Below are 14,904 nucleotides of genomic sequence, written 5' to 3' on the forward strand. Positions count from 1 at the left end.
TCTTTTGAGGGAAACAAAAAAGGAAGATGCGATTGTTTAAATACTAAAATTTATTTCATGCTCCAGACTTTCTCTAATTAAAAATAACCCTACTGCAAATACCAACATGCTAGAAGACCCGGTACATCACCAGGGCCCCGGGAGGGCTGCTAAGCTCTAGGCACTGTAAAAGCAAATCAGGTCTGAGATTCCAGTTGTCTGTCAGTTCAAGAAGGTCACCATCAGAAGAAAGCTTTTTGTATTAAGAGCTTCTACCGGTGAAGAACTGGACACAGCAAACAGGCCATGCAGTTCCTTTCCATGTGTGACTGGGTGTTAACTGAGTATAAACACCACCCTACGTGCAATACAGTCTGAGGGCAGCCTCAGATGTCCACTGTGTCTGCAGGTCACATGTCCTGGTTTGGCCAAATTTTGTAAACCTACCAAGCTGTCTGCAAGCATATGGTCTCACTAGAAATGAGGTGTCAGTCTCTCCTGTTGCCATTGCTCATGCATGCAGCAACCATCACCCTCCTATCTGTCCCGTCCATCCAGCTAGAAGAGAAGAGAGGAGATCAATTAAGTGTATATACCCAGGCAGGCCAGCACATCTCAAGCCTGGGTTGAACACCTTGCTGAAAGCAAGCAAAATATTTCATGAAATGAGCTTTTCTCTGCAAAAAAAAAAACAAGGTCCCAGCAAGCTTGACAGGACAAGGCAGATAAAAGGAGACCCGTTCTGAGGATTTTAAAGTTCCCAGTTGAGGTGTACTGACGCTTACATGCTCAAAAACATTACTATCTGATTCCTTGGGTAGCAATTAAAAAATAAATCCCGGAAATCATAACCTATTTTTCATAACTTTCCATGAAACCAAGAAATCACACAGATTAAGTCTTGTAGGGCCATTTCCAAAAATCAGTAAGGGCTATTAGTCTCCTTTTATATGGGAATGGGACTCAAACCAGGAAGAGGCTTCAGGACAAGCCTGTCAGGCTGACATGACCAGCTCTCCACTGCCCTGCAAGATGGCCAGAGGAGCACCTGCCTCAATGACATTTTTTGCTGAGTTCTCTGCTTCTTGAATGGTGTGGCCAACATGATTATAACATTGGTGGTCTTTACTCCTATCTATAGTGAGATGAGAAATGGCACCAGCCTACATCAGCCCTCAGAGCCAAACTGGAATGAAAGGCCATAAATAATAGTGGTAATGATGTCTAATGTGTGTGGAAACAGCAAGTGCTAAGTCTCATCCTTAACAAGTCTCAGACTGCAACCAGAGGCTGGGGCTTTTGCCAATGGAGGCAAGAAGAGGGTGCTTGGCTTGCCCTTGGGCAGGGTCAGACCTGTCTGTAACCTTAAACCTGGGCTTTAAATGCTACTGACTCTTCTAGAAGTTACATGGTTTTCCTAGGAACCATCTAGAAAGCATCAACACTCTGGCTGTCTATCCTTGGCAGGCTATACGGATAACAACTCCCATGGACCACTTCTTAAAAGCATCCCAGGTGGGGCTGAGGTTGTAGCTCAGAGGTAGAGCACCTGCCTAGCATGTGTGAGGCACTGGGTTCAATTCTCATCACTGTATATAAAAAAATAATAATAAAATAAAGGTTCATTGACAACTAAAAAAAGTATTTTAAAAATCCCAGTTTGAGCACCATCCCACAGAAAGGGCAGAGAACTTCAGCTTCTCAAAGTCCTTATACATGGGTCATCTCAGTCATCCCAAGCCTCAGAGGGGAATATGGCTGCTTTGTTTTAGGAAGGAAAGGCAACAGACTAGAATGACCAGAACTACCATCCCTCCTTAGCCACCATTAGCTCTGAGGCCTCAGGAGCATGTACTTGGCATCATTTGTTCCTGTCAATGGAGGTGGTGGACCCAGGTTAGTGCCCAGTATAAGACCAACAGTAGCATTGTGGTCTGTACCTTCCCAGTCTCCCGCTGGACAAGGTCCTGCATTTCTTCTGTCCAGCCCAGAAGTTCCACCAGCCTTTCTACACTGTGAATCACATCCCCCAGCTGAGCCACATCCCTTCGGCAAGGTCGCCAAGTAAAGGGTCCCACCAAGTCCCGGTTGATGAGCAGCCGGGGCACTGAGCTCCCCACAGCCTCAGACAAGCTGGCAAAAGGCTCCACCTGAAAAATAACCCAAACACGAGGAGCACAGTATCCATCCCACAAGCCCATCAAGTCACCACACCATGGCCATGAGACCTAGAGGGACAGGAGAGATCACCATGCATCAAGCTCAAGCAGCCTCCTATGCTTGATCTGGATGATCCTGTCCTCCCAGGCCTCCCTCACCTCTTGCTATCCCCACCTTCCTCCTTCCTGCCAACTGTGCGGTGGGCATCTTCCTTCCACCTGTCCACCACTCTACTCGCCCTGCTGCAACACTGTCCTGCAAATCTCATCTGGCAGGAGAGGCCTGGAGCTGAGTTACGATCCCTCCTCAGTCTTCACCATCTGACTCTAGAGAGACGTAAACCATGCCATCCAGCTTCTGCATCTGGTTCTCAAATGGAATTCAATCTCAAGAGTAGCAACATAAAAAATAGATAAATAAATAAATGCTAACAAGGGTGGTTTAGTATCTAGGAGGGAAATGCTTAATTCTTGCCTTTCACTTGGGAAGGTTTCAAATGAATTAAAGATTTAAATGTAAACAAAAGCAGTTCATGAAGAAAATTGAGGGTCTATAGGTAAGGATGGGAAAGGACTTTTTAGGAATGGTAACTGAAGTAAGATAAGACAAATGAAAATGACAGACTGTATAAATGCTATCACAGTGGTATCTCCATAAAGCCACTATGTAGAAAAATATTAAACTCATCATCATAAACAAACTGCAATATATACAACATGATAATTTATACTTCTACTTGCTAATTTAAAAACATGTAATTTAGGAACTTATTTATTTTGCTAATTTATAACCCAGTGAAAGATGGGCAAGAGATAGAGGAACTGCACTATTACAGAAGTGCAAGACCTCTTTTAACTGATCAGACTGGAAAAAAAATTAAAGATAGGAAATTTTAGTATTGGTGAGGATATGTGCATATGGCCCCTTGCACCCTGTTAAGGCACTGTATTGGTACTTCCTGGAAACTGAGTCTTGAATGTGCATCAACATTTACCCTTTACAAGTATTTCTGTGAGTGTAAAAATGTATACACTTGGATATTCACTATAGGCACTTTCACTATAAAATTATATATGGATATGTTTCAGAATTCAGAATATTTAAGATTCTGGAAAAAGATCATATGGTTTATGTACCATACATTGTGTCATAGCTCAAGAAGATCCAAAGCAGTGCTCCATAAGCCAACACATCAATATTTCTTCACAAAGCAGACAAGGAAAAGCCTGTGCCTTCCGCCGGAGGATCCAGGTCACACTGGCACACACTGGCAGGCTGGCTTCAGCTGGAACCTTGCCCTCCCAGGGCAGCTGCAGCACCTACCACACAGCTCCACGTGCTCACACCAGCATGGACATAGCCAGTCAAAGAGCGGGATGTACAGCACTGTACAGAACAGCAGCACACGAGGACAGACCAAAACACACACAGTTGGGATGGAAATATAGCTCAGTTGGTAGAGTGCTTGCCTTGCAAGCACAAGGCCCTGGGTTCAATCCCCGGCACCACAAAACAAACAAACAAAAAACACTAACAGTTGTTGATGGGATTAAAGATGACACTTGGCTTTTTACACCTCTATATAATGTATGGATAGTGCTTTTATAACCAGGAAAAAAAAAAGAAAACACAACTATTTTCATTTGGCTTCAAATAGAAAGATGGCTAGTGGCCCCAGTGTCCACACCTTATAGCTGGCTCAGCCCATCTGCCAACTACCATGGCTCCCACAGCCCAGTCTTTGGCACCTCCGAGTGGCTTTCCTATGTCCATCCTCCATCCCAGCTCACATCTGTTTGCATCTCAGGCTCTCCTGTCCATTCACTCCAAACCCCAGCTCCTACCTCAGTCTCTGCTAGACTCCACCCCCATGCATACATCTCCTGAGGATCCTCAAGCCTGCCCACCAAAAAATACAAGCCATAACCTTGAAGCCCTGTGGGAGTCCAGGCTCTCCCACAACTCCCATTCTGGCCTGCCTTCTGCCTTCACATCCAGACTCCAGGGGCTCCTGATGGCTTTACCTGTCTATCTGCCAGTGCCAGCCAATCACCACCTGCAAGAGCCTCTGCTGGGTCTGTCCCCTGTGCCAATTCACAGCAAAGCAGCCACAGGAATCATCCTGTGCCACAACCCTGCCAGATCCCTCAGTTGACACCTTCACAAGCAACCAGGCCACTCCTCCCACCTTCCTGCCTCACCTGGTATTTTTCCCATTGCACATAACAAGCTACAGAATTTCCTCAATTTATGCTGTGACTGTCCACAGGGCTGGGACAGGGCCTGGTTGAGCAGGCAGCAACAGTGATGCCCACAGCATACACTGGGCCTCTAGCCACTGGGGAGCCCCTGGTGGTGAACCCAGTCAGGCACTAGCTTAGGTTCGTAGTCTCATTTCTTGCTCCACATCTTTTAGAAATTCCTTATCATTCAAACTGAGATGGAGGACAGTTTCTTGGACGTGTCTAGCAGGCATCTCCCAGGCACCTCACCACAGGTATACAGAATCCAATGCAGCATCCTCACTCCCAACTGCCCCAACCAACAAAACCCTGATGCATGCTGAGCCAGGAGCCTCTCCACCTCAGGCCACAGTCCTCCCACCCTGCAGGTGCCCATCACTCTGCCGTCTTCAGGACTGGCATCATCCCTCACTGTACCCTGACCAGCCACACCCCACCTGCCCCTTCCATCCCTTGGAATCCCCACACCACATGCCTTCCCATTCTCCCCATCCTCTCACACAGCTACTCCCCAGGCCTGTAACATTAGCTGGATCCCATCACCTTTAGCACCCTGGGCTGACCCCTCTGCACCGACCTCCTCCCTATCCTCCAGCCCATGCCCCCAAAGCCCCTTCACAAACCTCCAGGGAGGTGCCTAGGATGAGCAGCAGATCTGCCATGGGGAAATCAACCACATGTAGCAAGAACCTCTGGGGTAGTGGCTCCCCAAAGAACACAATATCAGGCTTCACAATGCCAGTGCAGACTGGGCAGCAGGGCACCCTGTCGGCCATCACGTCGGCCTGGGGACACAGAAAGAAGGCAGGACCAAGGAAGATGCCTTTTAGGAGGGAATAAACTCAAGAAATTTCAAACAAGCACAGAAATTGAGAATAGGGCAACAGACCCCAAGTGCCCAGTTTTAGCAATTACCAACAGTTTTTATGTAATCCTCCAAAATGTTGGAGTGGTCAGAGTACTTAAAAACAAATCCTGAAAAAAAAAAAATGTGGCATATATACACAATGGAATATTACTCAGCGAAAAAAGAGAATAAAATTATGGCATTTGCAGGTAAATGGATGGAGTTAGAAAAGATAATGCTAAGTGAAGCTAGCCAATCCCCCCCCCAAAAGATGCCAAATGCTTTCTCTTGATGTAAGAAGGCTGATTCATAGTGGGGTAAGAAGAGGGAGCATGGGAGGAACAGACGAACTCTAGATAGGGCAGAGGGGTGGGAGGGGAAGGCAGGAGGCATAGGGTTAAAAATAATGGTGGAATGTTATGGACATTATTATCCAAAGTACATGTATGAAGACAAGAATTGGTGTACAAGAATTTTGTATACAAAAATTGTGAAAAATTGTGCTCTATATGTGTAATAAGAATTGTAATGCATTCCGCTGTCACATATAAACAATAAATAAATAAGTACATAAATAAATAAATACAAATCCTGGACCTCACCTGGTTTCATCCACAAATCCCCTCACAGGCTGAATGTCTACTCCTGCTCTGCACCTGAGCTGGTGCCAAGAACACACCTGGTGGACCCCAGGCCTTGGACAGTGCTCTGTGGACATCTGCCCCACAATGGGAAGGCAGTAGGATGCTTAACCCTGGTCAGAGCTGAAGTGACCAAGGCATACCTCAGCCCTGCAGGTGTCAGGCTTCCTGCACTGGCCCCCCAGGACACCTCCCAGAGGGCCTGGGACCCCTTCCATGCCTTTCTCACCATATATATATACACTGGGGTTCCATAAAGAAACATGCAGGGGTTGGGAGGTTGGGATGCTGACAGCACTATGGCTAGTCTGAAGTTTACAAAACCTACCAGAGCTTCTCTCCCTCTTACAGAAAGGCTTCATCTGGTCTCTGTTACCTGCAGTATGATGGTTCTCCAGTCTGTGGTTTCCACCCACACCTCCTTCCTGCGCCTCCTTGGACTCGGGCCCAGGACATCTTCCTAGACCCCTCCATCTCCACCTCCAAACAGCCCTGCCTCCTGTAGCTATCTCATTCTGTTCACTGTGTCTGCTCGACCCATGGCTTCTCTATCTCCTACCCAGATCACCCACCTCCCCATAGTAGGCTCCTGACCCAAGAAATACAACCTGCTGCCCACATAAGCTAAGATGCGAACCTTTCACGTCCCTTTCCTGCTTTAAAATTCTTCAGTATCTATCCAGTGCTAATGTACATGCTTTAATCCCAGCGACTCAAGAGGCTGAGACAGGAGGATCGCAAGGTCAAGGCCATCCTCAGCAACTTAGCATGACCATCTTAAAATAAAAATAAAAAAGGGCTGGTGGGTGTGGCTCATTGATCAAGCACCTCTGGGTTCAATCCCTAGTAACCCCCCACACACACAAAAAAGAAAACACCTGGCCTGCCACACTCCAGTTCTCCTGTGCCAGGAAGGGCTCTGGGATCCAGACTGACTCATCCCTGAGGGCCCCAGTCACTCTCTTCCCATAGCTGTGCGAGAGCTTCTTCCTACACCTGGCACTCCGTTTGTTTTTGCATCCACAGCACCCACACAATGTCTGGCACTTAGTAGACTAAACTGATGAAGAAACCAGTCATTCAATGGATATGTTGATGAAAAGATTAAACATGTACCTACAGTTTCCACTATGTGCTAGACTCTCATTTCCTGATTTTAAAACTTACCACTGGGCTGGGGCTGTGGTTCAGTGGTAGAGCGCTTGTCTCATAAGCATGAGGCATTGAGTTCAATCCTCAGCACCACATAAAAATAAATAAAATTAAGATATTGTGTCTATCTACCACTAAAAAAATATTAAAAAAAAAAAAACTTACCACAAAGTTACAGTAACCAATACAGTGTGGTACTGGCCTAAGGATGTACAAATATACCAATGGAATAGAATTGAGAATTCAAAAATAATCCACACATTTATGGGCAACTAGTTTTCAACAAGAGTGAAAACCATTCAATGGGGAAAGACAGTCTCTTCAACAAATGGTGCTAAACCACCTCACACTCTCTATAAAAATTAACTCAAAATGGATCAAAGACCTAAATGTAAGAGCTAAAAACCAGAAAGCAGGCAAAACTTCATGAACTTGGAACTAGCAATATTTGTTTTAGATACAACATCAAAAGCATGCACAAAAAAGAAAAATAGATAAACTAGAATTCACTAAAATTAAGAATATTTGAATAGCTGTGCATGGTGGCACATGCCTCTAATCCCAGCAGCTTGGGAGGCTGAGGCAGGAGGATGGCAAGTTCAAAACTAGCCTCAGCAATTTAGTGAGACCCTAAGCAACTCAGTGAGACCTTGTCTCAAAATAAAAAATAAAAAAGGCTGAGGATGTGGCTCAGTGGTTAAGCACCCTTGGGTTCAATCCCTGGTGCCAAGAAAAAAAAAAAAACATTAGTATATTGTAAGATATTACCAAGAAAGGGAAAAAGACAACCAACCCATATACTTGCAAATCATGTATCTGATAAGGATCTAGTTTCTAGAACATAAAAAGAACTCTTACAACCCAAAATAAAACAACAAATACCACAAAAGCCCAGGTGCTGTGGAGAAGAGTATGACAGGTCCTCCAACAGTTACCCAGAGTTCACATGGCACTTGGCAGTTGCACTCCTGGGTGAAAATCAGGAACCTGAGCGAGACAGCACGTGAAAGTGTTCACACAGCATGGGATTTATCTTCTACCTATTTACTGTTGCCAAGGTGAGATCCAGTAACAGACAGCTGCCTCTTCAAGTGCATGGATCACCTGCACTTCGTACTTTCGCTGAGCTGCTGTGCTCATATTCCCCACTCTACCCTATTCTCTAAGGAATCCTAAGAGGTCTAACACAGGTATCACTGTTGCTTCGGGCTCAATAGTGAAAATTACGAACATCAAAAGATATCCTGTAATAGTTGAGTGGCTAAACCTAACACTCCACAGTTAATACGAAGACCAAAAAGAGCAGGCAGAACTGCAGACACTGACAAAAAACGTGTGCTCATGTATGCACATCTCTCTAAAGCCCTAGAACAGTTAGGTACAGTGGTACACGTCTGTAATCCAGCAATTCAGGAGGCTGAGGCAGGAGGAAGGCAAGTTCAAAGCCAGCCCCAGCAATTTAGTGAGGTCCTAAGCAACTTGGTGAAACCCTATCTCAAAATTTAAAAATAAAATTAAGTCCTAGGACATTATATACTGTTATGATTTTCCCCCAAAAGCTCATGTGTGAGACAATGCAAGAATGCTCAGGGGTAAAATGATTAGATTACTATAAGAAGTGTGAGCTAATCTGCAGATTAAATCATTAATATGGATTAACTGGGTGGTAAACTAGGCCGGTAGGGTGTGGCTGGAAGAGGTAGATCACTTCAGTCATGCCTTAGGGGTTTATATATTGTCCTTTCTGCTTCCTGGTTGTTAAGTCCTGAGCTGTTTTCCTCCACCATGCTCTTCTACCATGATGATCTGCCTCACCTCGTCCCAGAGCCATGGAGTTAGCCAACCATGGACCCACTTTTTTAAAATCAAAAGCCAAAATAAACTTTTCCTTCTGTGTTGTTGCTGTCAAGTCCTTTGGTTACAATAACAAGAAAGTTAACTAAAACATACACCAAATTGTTAAAGGTGGGCAGTAGGAACTAGTTGAAAGGAGATTCATTCTGTGCTGTCTTAGTTGTTTATAAGCATGTATTATTTTTCTAAATTAAAAGTAAAGAAAAGGGCAAGTGAAGTGGAGCACACCTGTAATCCCAATGACTTGGGAGGCTGAGGCAGAAAGATCACAAATTCAAAGCCAGCCTCAGCAAATGAGCGAGTCCCTAAGCATCTTAGTGAGACCTCTCACTAAGCACCCTTGGGCTAAATCCCTGGTACCAAAAAAAGAGAAAAAGAAAGAAAAAATATTTTCATGCTATTATACCACTTTTCCAGGTCACCTCCACTCCCACGAATTGCAGAAGAGAGAGACTATCAGTGGAACAACTCACCCAGAAGTCCTCCCCAGCGCAGGATCTTCGGCAGACTGTGCAGGTGGCCGAAGCAAAGGTCCCATGAGCTTCAACTAGCTTCGAAGTGGGGATGCCAGACACTGAAATCCAACCAAAGCAAGCATTGCAGCCTTGGGCTGGCATGAGTACCAAGTCAGAACCCTGACTTTTGGATGTGGCAGCATCCTGGAAGGGATCTCAGCCCTCAGGAAAGCCTGGTGTCCCTCCCTATATTGCCAATAGTGATTCTCCACCAACAGAGTAAGGCACAGGGGCTCCCAGCTGGGGCCAAGCCACATTTAAACAAAGCCTTCACTGGGCACAGTGGCACATGCCTGTAATCCCAGCGGCTCCGGAGGCTGAGTCAGGAGGATTATGAGTTCAAAGCCAGCTTCAGCAATTTAGCAAGGCCCTAAGTACTCAGTGAGACCATGTCTCTAAATAAAATGCAATAAAAAGGGCTGGGGACGTGGTTCAGTGATTAAGTGACCCTGAGTTCAATCCCTGGTACCAAAAAAAAAAAAAAAATCAGTACAAAGGCCTGGGGTATTGCTCAGTGGTAAAACACTGGGCTAGCATGCATAAGGTCATGGGTTCCATCCCCAATACCAAAACAAAACAAAATCAGAACAAAATCCATCGGATATAAATTCAGATAAAATTATGTCTGATATTGCTGGGCACAGTGGTGCATTCCTATGATCCCAATGACTTAGGATGTTGAGGCAGGAGTTTCACAAGTTCAAAACCAGCCTCGGAACTTAGAAAGACCCTCAAAATTTAGCAGGACCTTATCCCAAAATAAAAAAGAAAAGGGACTGAGGATGTAGCTCAATGGTAGAGTATCCCTGATATTCTACAAAACAAACAAACTAATATATATGTGTGTATGTGTGTTTGTTTCTAATATCTAGCAATACTCACCCTATTCTATAGACATCAAGTAAAAATGAGGGTATAGATACATTTCCAGAAATTTGCTTGGTGAAAAAATAGACAAAAAGTAATGCCTTAGGAATTTCTCTGTTCATGCCATCAAGGCCCAGGCAAAAGGCCAGTCAGTGTAGACAATGACAATGAATGATTTGGTGTGGCTGATTCAAAAGGAAATAAAATGCTAATACCTCCAGAGTACTTCCCCTCCTCCAACCTGTTGCCAAAGTTACCTGCCTCCAGGGAACTGTTCCTCCCAGCAAGGAGCTGTTAATTGCCGGGTTTCTGTTCTCAGGACTAAAAGGCTCAGGAGTCACTCTAGTTAAACTGGGCTAACTGGACTGCGCAAAATAACCACACAAGAGACACAAATACCTTTTCCTTTGGGGTCGCTGTGACGGCTCCTCTGACCTTAAGGGTCTGCAGGAAGAGAGAGCGCAAGAGCATGCGCTGACCCCTTTTATTGAGAAGCTATTCAAATGAGGCAAGAGGTCAGGTTTCAGGGGCTGAGTCTATCTTCATGATGTCCACTGTCAGCAGGTTGACTGACACCTGGGTAGGCCACACCCAAGGGCACAGAAAGAGAAGGGAACACACACAAGGTACTTCCATGGAAGATTCTATCCTAAACAGGGCAAGGAACAGGTGAGCGGAGTGGAGTTTCACCCATGGGGCTGTGGCAAGACACACCCATGCAAGAGACACCGACCCTCGCACCCAAGAAGGGTAGGGAAAGCTCTGCCACATTTCTGCAACTAAGCGCCTCAGCACCCAGCCAACTGAGTGCCTCAGCACCCAACTGGGGAGTGTGACTCAGTCACGGGTAAGGTTGGTCTCCCACAGTTAATAAATACCCACTGGATGTTGCCCTTCCTGCCTGTACCCCTGGGCAGCTTGGTACCTGCCTCTGGATCACTCCACCTTTTGATCAGGTAAGCAAGATGGGAGAAGGGGGCATGAAAACAAAGGAAATCTAAAATCTTTAGAAGAGGCAGGACACCCTCTCTACAGAGGAGCTCCCATCTCTCTCTTCTATCCTTTAAATAAAACTTTTTATTTTTGCCTCAGTGTTTCTCAGGTGTTCAATCTTCCACCTGCAGGTGGCTTCCTACATCCCCATCACTGTCCCAACTGCAGTGCTGAAACTCATGGCCAGGTGGCTCCCACCTTCCCACAAGGCCAGCTCTCCTGACCCTCGGTAGCAAAGTCTCCACAGTGTAGCCGTTGCTGCCTCTGTGAGTCCAAGCCAGAGATTTCATCTCACATGAAACAGCTCCTGAGCAAGGAGACACCACTTGGGATCAGGCACCTTGCTGCTGGCTCACTGACTGCCCTGCAGCTGCCCCCACTACACCTAACCCAGGTCCCCCCAGATGCTTCCCTGAGATGCATGGCCTGACCTGTCCCCTCTTGTGAATCACTGCTGTCCTGACCCAGACAACACTGAGGGGCCATTAGTGGTTCGAGAGAGTACCAGTTATTTTTTACAGTCTGTATCTTCTAGAGATACTCATTGATTTACTTCTAGATTGTTTCTAGATTAAATTTACAATGTGATGGATTTGCTTGAAAACATCCTGGAGGTGAGAAAGAAGGTGGGGAAACAGACAAACAAGGACTGGGCCATGTGTCAGATATGGAAACTGAGTGGGAGGACAGAGGATGTCTTATACTTTTTATTTCTGTATGTTCCATAGATTTCTTCTTTCCCTGCCCCCGGTCACAGCAACCCCAAAGAAAAAGGTATTTGTGTCTCTTGTGTAGTTATTTTGCGCAGCCCAGTCAGCCCAGTTCAACTGGAGTGACCCTTGAGCCTTTTAGTCCTGAGAACAGAAACTCTTAGTGAGACAGAGTTTCACTAAGTTGCTTAAGGCCTCACTAAGTTGCTGAAGCTGACTTTGAATTTGCAATACTGTCTCAAGTTTCCTGAACTGCTGGGATTACAGACCTAACCACCATGCCCAGCTCCATGTATTTCTTAAAACAGAAAAAAATGAAAGAAATATTCATACCAGATTAGCAAAACAATGTCAACTTAAGTTCTGTCCAAAACTCACAACTCTGCAGGAAGACAGGCCCACAGGGAGGTCCCAACAGAGGTCTAGTTGGCTCAAAACAGCACCAAAAATGAGGTATTAGCAATAGCCAGAGCCCCACCTGGAAACAGGCACAGATGTGACGTGGAGAGGACAGAGGCTCACCTCTCTCAAGTCCATCGATGTTCTGTGTGTAGAGACGCAGAAGCAGTCCCTTGTCATGAAGCAATCGGAGAAAGTAGTGAGTGGCATTGGGCCTATAGTTTCCAGGGTACAGCTCCTTGGCTAAGGTGAAAAAGGGCTTGGGGTTGTGGAAAAAAAACTCCAGTTCAAAAATGGCTTCGGGGTATGGGATGTTGTACTGCTGGAGGTTGCTATAGAGGCCGCTCCCTGGAGATCTGCAGAGTGAGAAGGAAGAGGTTCTGAGCCCACCAGGAGAGAGTGGGGAAGCCTCAGCAAGGGTTACCGTGGTACCTGAAATCTGGAATGCCGCTGGGTGTGCTGATGCCAGCCCCCACCATGACCACCACCTTCTGACAGGCTCGCACCCGGATCAGCTCAGCGATGTCTTGCAGGGACAGTTTCTCTTTCTCACTGTTGCCTCCACTTCCAAAGATGCCTGAAGCACCCACAGACAGTGAGATGGCCCTTCGTCCACTTGTAATACTGAGAGCAAATGCAGAATAGAAAGACAACCAGCTTCACGCTAGCAAGAACGAGCACACTCTACCCTTCCCACCGTCAAAAAGGTCATGCCCATCACTTCAGTCCCCCCAAAACAACCAACTTTGTCACCATGGATGACCACTGGCTAAAACAGAAAGCAGTCACAAATCAGAAATCAAAACTATTTGGCAGCAAAAACTTCCAGTTAATAGGCACTGTGTAATCAGGAAAGCATCACTTGTGAGTGCGGCCATCAAAGCAGTGCTAAGAAGTCCTCATAGAAACTCAAGCCAGGGCCAAAAGTATTCTTTGTGAAGGCTCTGGGGCACATGTTCCACAGAGCTACACACCTTAAGGTACATGGGAAGTGATGAAAATACAGTGAGTTTAAAGTAATTCTCAGGTTTTGCATCAAAATATTATTGGGATAAAAGCTGGTCTCTCTAAAGACTATTCCAGAAAGAAACATCCATGCCCTGACAGGGGTTCAGGGTGCTGCACAGAGTTCATCTTTAATGTCTGCAGATGGGGGCAGCTCAGATTAGCAGCTAAAATTACACAATCAGGCAAGGCAGAAGGTATACTGCAGCTCAGGGTTCTCACTGCAAAGCTCTGGAAAGTTCTTAAGTCACCTCCAGAAGCCAAGAGCCAAGATTGGGAGTATGGAATGGTCTTTCATAGTAGAAGGGCACAAAACACATAGAAAACCAAGTCACAGGCTTCAATGAGGCCACAGGACTTTGTAAATGACTCTACATCTGAGCAGACAAGAAAACAAAGCAATACAAATGACACAGAGCCTGTAGCAGCACCTGAAGGTCAGGGCAAGAGGCACTGCAGCTGCAGAAACCCTGGAGGCCTCCTGAGACAACAGTCTTGGCTTCTAGAGCCTTCTAGACATCTCACCAAGAATCTAAAATCTAGTGGCAAAAGAAATTCCCAACTGCAAGTCTGGGCAAATAGTCTGCTTCTCATAGGAAGCCCTACAGCTTCTGTGTTAAAACCAATGGTGGCAAAGGTTGGTTTAATGGCAGCCAGTCTTGCAGATAATCTCTGTAATAAGAACTGGCTCTACAGAAGCAAGTGTCTGTCCTGGTACCTGCTCTATCCCCAGCACCAGAACAGGGCCTGTACAGAACAAGAGCTCAGTAACGTTATCCTTGATGAAAATCTCTTTATTAACCTTTCAATATGTATCAGATGAATTTACCATTATTTACTTGAATATCCCCCCATTACAAAGCATCTAAGTTTATATCCTAACAACTACGGACCTTAAGATTTTTCCATATGTAAGCTCAATTCCCCATGTAAGGATCAGAGTGCCTGCCTAGCATGTGCAGGGCCCGGGGATGGATTGAGTGGCATTCCAAAAAGGGCAGTTACTGGGTGTAGTCACCTACACGGCAGTTTTAACTGCACGACCTTACGTAAAGAAGGCCATTAAAACGTTAAATGCATATACTTTTAGATCTAAAGTCCCAATACTAGGAATTTATCCAAAAAACAAGGTACAAGCAAAGTAATTCGGCACAGCGTCATTTGTAAAAGCTACAGATTAGACACTATTTCAACACGTGAATGATCAAAGTAGTCATGAAATATCCACGTAATGGACTTTCACAGACCAGTAGAAGGGCCGAACTGCCGCGGAGCGCACCACTGGACACGCGCTCAGGAACTGAAGGGCCCTGCGCGCCACCCGGGGCCTCCGGAGGCGCACCTGCCTGGCTCCCGCAGGCCGCGAGCACAGACGCTCTCCGCCCCGGCACACACCGGCCGCCAGGCGCGGGACTGTGGGGCCGGCGCGGGGCCAGGCCGCCCGCCTCCCGGGCCCCACCATCTGAGAGCGGCCAGCCACCGTCGGCCCCACAGCGCCATGATGCTCCTTCCGCCGGCGTCCGCAGGTCACGTGCCCGC

The 14,904-nt window shown here is 46.2% G+C and overlaps 1 protein-coding gene across 3 annotated transcripts; it reads right to left on the reverse strand.

The window, feature by feature from the left end:
- Positions 1-27: 27 nt before the first annotated feature.
- On the reverse strand, positions 28-14,904 carry Sirt3 (sirtuin 3). 3 transcript variants are annotated; one of them, XM_026381904.2, is made up of 7 exons: positions 14,708-14,904; positions 12,793-12,984; positions 12,484-12,716; positions 9,350-9,450; positions 5,006-5,167; positions 1,920-2,129; positions 28-537 (listed from the first exon to the last, which is right to left on the reverse strand). In XM_026381904.2, the coding sequence occupies exons 1-7, from the start codon at positions 14,863-14,865 to the stop codon at positions 517-519; spliced, it is 1,077 nt and encodes a 358-aa protein (XP_026237689.2). In that variant the 5' UTR covers positions 14,866-14,904; the 3' UTR covers positions 28-516. The 3 variants fall into 3 exon arrangements, with proteins under 3 accessions (XP_026237689.2, XP_026237691.2, XP_026237690.1); XM_026381906.2 differs by lacking the exon at positions 14,708-14,904 and adding an exon at positions 14,613-14,694; XM_026381905.2 differs by lacking the exon at positions 1,920-2,129.

The sequence above is a fragment of the Urocitellus parryii genome, chromosome 4 (genome assembly GCF_045843805.1).
Source record: "Urocitellus parryii isolate mUroPar1 chromosome 4, mUroPar1.hap1, whole genome shotgun sequence".
NCBI classification, from domain to species: Eukaryota; Metazoa; Chordata; class Mammalia; order Rodentia; family Sciuridae; genus Urocitellus; species Urocitellus parryii.